The 7,471-nt window shown below is 43.4% G+C and overlaps 1 protein-coding gene across 2 annotated transcripts in view; it reads left to right on the top strand.

Annotated features, from left to right (window-relative positions):
* fstl5 (follistatin-like 5) overlaps positions 1-3,741 on the top strand; it is a 148,154-nt gene extending 144,413 nt beyond the window's left edge. For both annotated transcript variants that reach the window (XM_031568961.2, XM_031568962.2), the window contains one exon: positions 1,159-3,741. In XM_031568961.2, the coding sequence (XP_031424821.1) occupies positions 1,159-1,861 (703 nt within the window). In that variant the 3' untranslated portion in view covers positions 1,862-3,741. The remainder of the gene's footprint in view (positions 1-1,158) is intronic.
* Positions 3,742-7,471: the final 3,730 nt, after the last annotated feature.

The following is a 7,471-nucleotide window of genomic DNA, read 5'->3' on the forward strand; positions in this document are numbered from 1 at the left end:
AAGGGTACTGCTGAGCTGTGTGGATCACTGTGTCACATAAAAGCATGGAGGCACACCTAACATGGCTCTGCAGGGATCACTCACAACGATCACACACTCACAACGCTCTAAGCTGGTGGCAAACTGCACAGGGAATAATAAAGATGGCTAATCCTTTTACACAAAACACAACAGATCAGAGGGAGCATCAAAAGTACAGGGGTCAGGGGAGGGCCAAGAAATGTGTGTGTGTGTGTGTGTGTGTGTGTGTGTGTGTACAATAACAGGAGGGGATGGGGGTGGGCAGCATCAATGGGGTCGCCAGGATGACCTGCAACCATAATGGGCAACAAGAGGAGCAGATCAATGAAGGCTCTTCATGTAGCTGACACCTCCAGTCCATCACTCAGGACGCCCAGTCCATCACTCAGGACGCCCCCCCCACACACACACACACACACACAGACACACACACACACACACACACACACACACACACTGTCCATCAGTCAGGACACCCATCCACAGGGTTCAGGAGGCCAGGCCCACAGATGCAGGGGCTGGGTGGAAAGAAACACACCCTCTCTCTCTCCCTCTCTCACACACACACACACACACACGCACACACACTCTCTCTCTGTCTCGCACACACACACAGACATGCTCTTTCTCTCTCACACATAGATACACACTCACACACACACTCACACACACACACACACAGAGATATAAAAGAAGATGAATGACGTCCGGTCTGAAGAGTGATCAGACAGCATTCAAATTGAATTGAGTAGATGTCAGGGGGCTCACATATCTCTCGGACTTATCCTGCCCGACTGTCTGTCAGCCCTCTATCACACACACATGCCTAATGCTATTTATTACCCTGGGGATTGTTAATGGCTCATACAGTATGTCTGAGATTTGATGTGTGAACAGAAACTCATTACAGGGAGACCTTTGGCAGATGGTATTGAATTAATTCTTAGGGAAACTGACCAGCACATTGATTACGCTGAGTAAATTCAACCACGAGGCTTGTTCAAGGCAAACGTGGCTAATGCGCTGGTCATGTTTGTGCCCTATACCCTTAACAAATACATGTGTTCATAATGGTTTGTGGTCTCTGCTGAAGACCTTGTGAGACTAATTTGTGATATTGTCTCGTCCGTCCTCCAGGTTTGGGATCATCATGCATAAGAACGAGCCTGCTCTCCATAAGATCGACCTGGAGACGACGTCCTACGTGAAGAACATCAGCCTTCAGGCCTACGGCTGCGTGCCCCAGGCGCTGGCGTACACACACCTGGGCGGCTACTACTTTGTCAGTTGCCAGGACGACTCCACGGGTGCGCGTCGCCCTCAGCTGGTACTGGACAGTGTGACGGACAGCGTGATCGGCGTCAACCGCGATGTCAGCGGCACGCCCTACGTCTCGCCCGACGGCCACCACCTGGTCACCGTGGACGATCGGGACGGGCTTATGCGGGTGCAGCCAGTATCATCGCGTGGGGAGATCGGGCGTCCATTCGACATCCACACCAACCTGCACCTGTCGGACCTGGCCTTCATGCCCAGCTTCACCGAGGGTGGCCAGTACAACCTGTTCGGCAGCTCTGGTCGGCAGACCGACGCACTGTTCGTGGAGCTGCGCTCCGGCACCGTCAAGATGATCAAAAGCCTGAAAGAACCCACGTCCACGGAGCAGTGGCGCTGGAGCAAGAAGAACCGGGTCATGGTCGGGAGCGGGCTGTTTGGACAGTACCTGATGAGCCCCTCCCAGGAGGCCCTCTTTATCCTGGACGGCCGTCTGGACAAGCTCAACTGTGAAATCACGGATGTGCCCCAGGGAAACACGGTGGTGTGGGTAGGGGAACCGTAACCCCTGTGCCCCCCCACCCCCACCCCCCTCCCGCCACCCCCGCCCCGCTGAGACCAAACGGGGTCACCCCTTTAGTGCTGCACTGAGCCCCCTCACCTACGTCTCATTTCTTTACCACAGAAGTTTCCGGAAGTCTTTGTGACCAGCGCCAAATTCACCGATGGAAACATCAAACGATTGAGTAATTAAACAAATGAATTATACTGGTTGTTCAATTGTAGGGAAAGATACAGTATGTGTGATATGTCAGAACTGATTAGACTTCAATCCCTGCTTTAATTTCTCAGATCCCAAACTCCTGACAGATGACTATACTGCCCTGCTCTGAGTTGTTGAGTTGAACTGATATGATTTGTCGGCAAATGATTGAATTGGCTCTAAGCGTGAACAGAAAATATTATTGCAAATAATGTAAATAGACAGATGATATCTTGATTAATTGGAGTCGTATGTAACACTCTAATCTGGCAGACAAATTCTGGCCCACATTTTCTTCCCTGTGCCTTGAAGGAATGCTCACTCAAAAATAGAAAAAGACCAAAAGTGGAGAAAATAATTATTCCCAGTGAGCCTGTGAATCAGTCTTTCACTGACCTCCGTGTGAAGCGAGCAGCGCTACTGCCGGCTCGGTGTTTATTGGCTTTAACTCCGACAGACTCGCGGCTGGTGCGTGCTAATTAAACGCGAGACCGCGTGAAGGTCCGCTCCCGTTTGAAATGCAGATTGAGCCATCCTGTGCCGAGGCTGACGCTTGACGCCCTCTTTATCTAGAAGTGAATGATAGCACACACAAGGGAGAGGAGGGAAGCTATGTTTTCCTCTCAGTCCGGGGCAGCAGGTCGGTTTATCTCATTACGGCTAAATGACAGGTGGAACACTGGGCCACAGTCACACGAGAGGCTCCATTTTCGATTGTAACAAATATACAAACAAATAAATAAATAAATCATGTGGTCTAAATAACCTATCCCTAATAAACTTAGTCCTTGTCAGAGTGTGGTAAGAAAATGCATGCTAACCTTGGTCCTTGGTAACCTACGGCACACGCCTGTGAGTTCTTCGTTTTAGTTTCAATCGGAGCCTGTGTGCAGGGATCTTTTGTAGAGGAAGGGTTGTTTTGTGGAGAGCCGCTGAATGTCAGTAACCTTTTAAACTGCTGTATTTGATGGTGCAGTTGTAGTTGAGCTGTATGCAGTCTTGGGTGTTGGGGAGAGGAAACCCATTGGCTTTTCTGTTTTAAGTAGCAGGCTTGAATTGGAATGCTCTTGAAGCTCAGCAGGGACCACTGTTAAGAAGCTAGCAAGCTCTGCCTGTGGTGCTTGGCAAGCACAAAGCCTGTTGATGTTAGGATGTGATGTCTTCTCCCCTATGGACACAGTCTATGCACTCTCACTAAGTTCCCATATTCATGGGGTTCATTTGGATTGAACAAGACTAAAATTAAAGCTTTCTCTTTTACTTCATTTCATTAATTTTCTAGATATTTATGGGAAAAATCTCTTCATATATTTATAATTTGTTTCTTGGTTTTATCTCTTGTTCACTGCTCTGTCATAAGAGGCCTATAAGGTCGTGTTGATTTTCTGTAACTTTTCTTTTATTGTGAGCTGTACCCAGTCCTAATGTAGTCACTTCTGTATGCTAGCAAGCCTGAACTCACTTTCTGTTCGTTATTTAAGCCCCTTTCTTACAAAACTGAAAGACAAGACAACTGCACTGTTACTTTTTTCCCTTAATTGACCAGCTGCATTGTGATGTCACAAACTATTATTACGTCATGTACCCATGTAGACATGTCTGATGCTTGGTGTGGTTGTTATTTATGTAGAGAACTCATGCTTGACATTTATCTGAACAAAATAAAGCCTAAAATGACAAAAGTGCTGTGTGAAGGGTTTTGTTTTTCCGTCATTGCTGTAAACACCATTTACCATTGTACAATTTTATTATTAGCAACACACAATGGCAAATAAAGGTTCAACCTGATTGTCTGTGCCAGACACTAATAATCACTGCAGTAATAATCACAGCATAAGCAATTCGTTTTTCTCAGGTCTATCTGCGCACCTTGAAAAACAGATGCAGTCTTGACACAGCATTCAGTTTTCAGATGTATCTCTGCTGAGGCTGGCCTGAAATAACAATGCATTCTGTTCTGTGCATCGTAGACTTAGCCTGACTGAGGTCTCCATGGAAGATTAATCATGAGGTTTGTGCTCCATGTGCTCTGAAATTAGATGGGTCTCACTTCATTATTCACCGGAGCCATGGAATTTATGAACACACTTTAATTTGGGACAAGTTATTGGGTATAAAATTAGAATCCCCCCACCCTACACACACACACCCTGAAATACACAAACTCATGAACACAGAAATACACACAGAAATACATGCACACACATACACACACACACACACACACACACACACACACACTCACACACACACATACACACTCTCTCTCACACACACACACACACACACACACACACACACACACAGACACATGCATTACATATTTCACAATTTCAAGGTTTCATGTGCATGACATGACATGACTGATGAGCAAATGGTTTGTAATTGAGAACGCTGTATTCTGTCTTATCTGGCTTTCCTACAAGAAATGTTCATCTACATTGTCCACATGGTGAATTTTGCTTCCACTTACATTATCCAACTTCATTATTGACACAACAGTTAGTAATCAAGACATAAAGGTAGCATCAACACTCATCCTATAAAAATACACTAATCGTGTAAATTAACACCTTTTTTGTTTCATATTTGTAGGTCACTAGGATAATATAATAATAATTCATAATAATAACTAGAGGTGCATTTTCAACAACAGTGTGGTTGTTCCACAAGCAGCTTGGCTTGTGTCATAGTTATGCTGCCAAATACCAGGGGACTTATAATAATAATAATAATAATAATGATAATAATAGTAATAATAATAATAATAATAATAATGCCGAATACCAGGGGACTTATTGGTGCTGTTTTCTTGTATGAGTTAGCGTTATATCGTTATGCGTATCGTTATATCGTTATGTGTAACGTTATATCAAAATGCGTATCATTATATCGTTATGCGTATCGTTAAATTGTCATCCCGTTAGGTGTATCGTTACATTGTTATATCTTTATATCATTATGTGTATCGTTATATCGTTATATCGTTAAGTGTATCGTTATATCATTATATCGTTACCGTTATTGTTATTGTTATTCCCCTGATTGCCAGTCTCCACTACCATAGCTAGCTATAAGGTGATAAGACAGGGAGTTACCAGGGCCAGAGCTTACCCCTTGTCAGTGGATCAGTGAGTCAGTGGAACAGTTGGTGTCCTTTTTACAGAAACACATTTTAGTCCCTGAAACTCTATAGGCTACCAAGGAAAAGGTGTTTGTGAACTGACATAGGCCATTTCTAGACCACAGCTGTTCTAACTAAGTCATAGTTTAGGCAAGGTAAGGCAACTTGTTTATAGAACACATTTCATACACAGAGGCAACTCAATGTGCTTTAGATAAGTGAAAGCAAAAGGAACATCCAAAGTAAAAATAAGTGAAAATACATAATTAGAACATTTTAATTAAAGAAAGAATATTATATAATTGAGAAGAAAGTACATAAAGTCGTAATTAAAAGAGAGTAATATAATTAAAAGATAAGTTATATAATTACAAGTAAGGCATAGAAAGAATAGTAAAGTGTACAATATGGCTTTCAAAACAACTTGCAACACTGCAGCATTAATTATTCGTATTAGCACCTGCCAATCACTATTTGAGTAAGACCCAATGGTGAAACTACACAAGAACACATATTATTCTGTCAAGCAACGCATTTTTATGTGCAGCACGTTGCAAAATCTAAAACTTGTGCTCGATTTAACTTTGAAGCCCCACCTATTTCTCTGGGCATGAGCCGCTGCTGAGCATAATGATGTGGTTGAAATTAAAGATTTAAGGTTCGAGAAAATATCTGATAAACAGCTAGATATCTAAACTTAATGGTGTGTTTGAAATGACTAGTAACGTCACAATAGCCGAACATTCCACCATTCATTTTAGTGGGAAGAAAAGAGGGATGAGAAATGAAAATAACAAAAGAACGACAGGGGGCCATGGCAACTGTTTTTACAAGAGCACTACAAAACATCAGGACGACCGTGTCAGAGTTGAAGAGGTGTCGATATCTCAAAAGCACTAGGAGCAGAAATGGCACCAAGAAACATGTGGAATAAGAATAAATATAAAATAGTGCTCTGCAATGCTGTGTGATTGAGCAATCACACTGAGAATAATAACATTTTGACTATGCACCCTTTGACCCTTGACCTTGAGCCACCCAAATTCCTGAATATATTCTAGCTGGCAGCTGTGGTGAATACCATGAATTAATCTGTCAGAGGATATCTGAGAGAGAGCAATACATAGTCAAGTGTGGAGAAGGACATTTAGTCTTTGAAAAGAATGCTTGGAAGAAACTTGAAGAGCAGTAATTTGGCAAAATTACACCACAATAAAACAAGAGAGATAGATTAAATTGGATTATTCTACGAGAGGCCGCGCGTACAAACACTGGCAGGAAGTTTAAACAATTGACTGCAGAAGAATCAATATGCATCTAAAGGCTTCTAAAAGCACTGTCACATTAGGGTGCTTTACTGCCAATCGCACAACAACAATTTGGTATTATGTTTCTTTCTCTTTTTTATTACAGAGACAACCATTTCCTGAAAATAACCAGATATAGAGATAGATAAAATGTGAGAGAGATAGAGGGGAAGGAGAGAGAGAAAGGATGAGAAATTGAGAGGCACTGGAGGGGGTCGGTAGATTCTCTGTGTGTGTGTGTGTGTGTGTGTGTTTGTGTGTGTGTGTGTGTGTGTGTGTGTGTGTGTGTGTGTGTGTGTGTGTGTGTGTGTGTGTGTGTGTGTGTGTGTGTGTGTGTGTGTGTGTGTGTGCTGAGTCACCCTCCTGTACTGTCACCTCCAGCTTTTCAGTTGTGAAGAAAAACAGGAGCTGAGTGGACACAGCACACACACACACACACACACACACACACACACACACACACACACACACACAGACACACACACACACACACACACACACACACACACAAAAGAGGCACACATACTGTACATAAAGGGTCTCACACACACACACACACACAAAAGAGGCACACATACTGTACATAAATGGTCTCACACACACATGCATACAAACACAATCAGACAACTTTCATAAAAAGCGACTCTGCATAATAACTTCTGTAGAGAGAAACATGCAGACATCCAGCAGCCACCTGAGGGCTCATCCATCATTAGCGTTTCCCTCCCACTGACAGCAATAACAAACTCATAAGGAGAAAGAAAAAGGCAAAATGAAACACTTCATAATTACTCATAATTCTTCTGGAGCTGTGCACACACGCTAATGAGGCGCTGGAATCACTCTTAAATGGCGCCGTTTGAGAAAGCTTGGGAACTGAAATGAATCCAGAAGGAACTATATCCTCCCACTCTGCATAGAGACACAGAGACGTCAGAGAGACGCGCTGAGACGCTCAGGGCAATTTCATACACCAAATTG

Source organism: Clupea harengus, chromosome 6 (assembly GCF_900700415.2).
Source record: "Clupea harengus chromosome 6, Ch_v2.0.2, whole genome shotgun sequence".
Classification (NCBI taxonomy): domain Eukaryota; kingdom Metazoa; phylum Chordata; class Actinopteri; order Clupeiformes; family Clupeidae; genus Clupea; species Clupea harengus.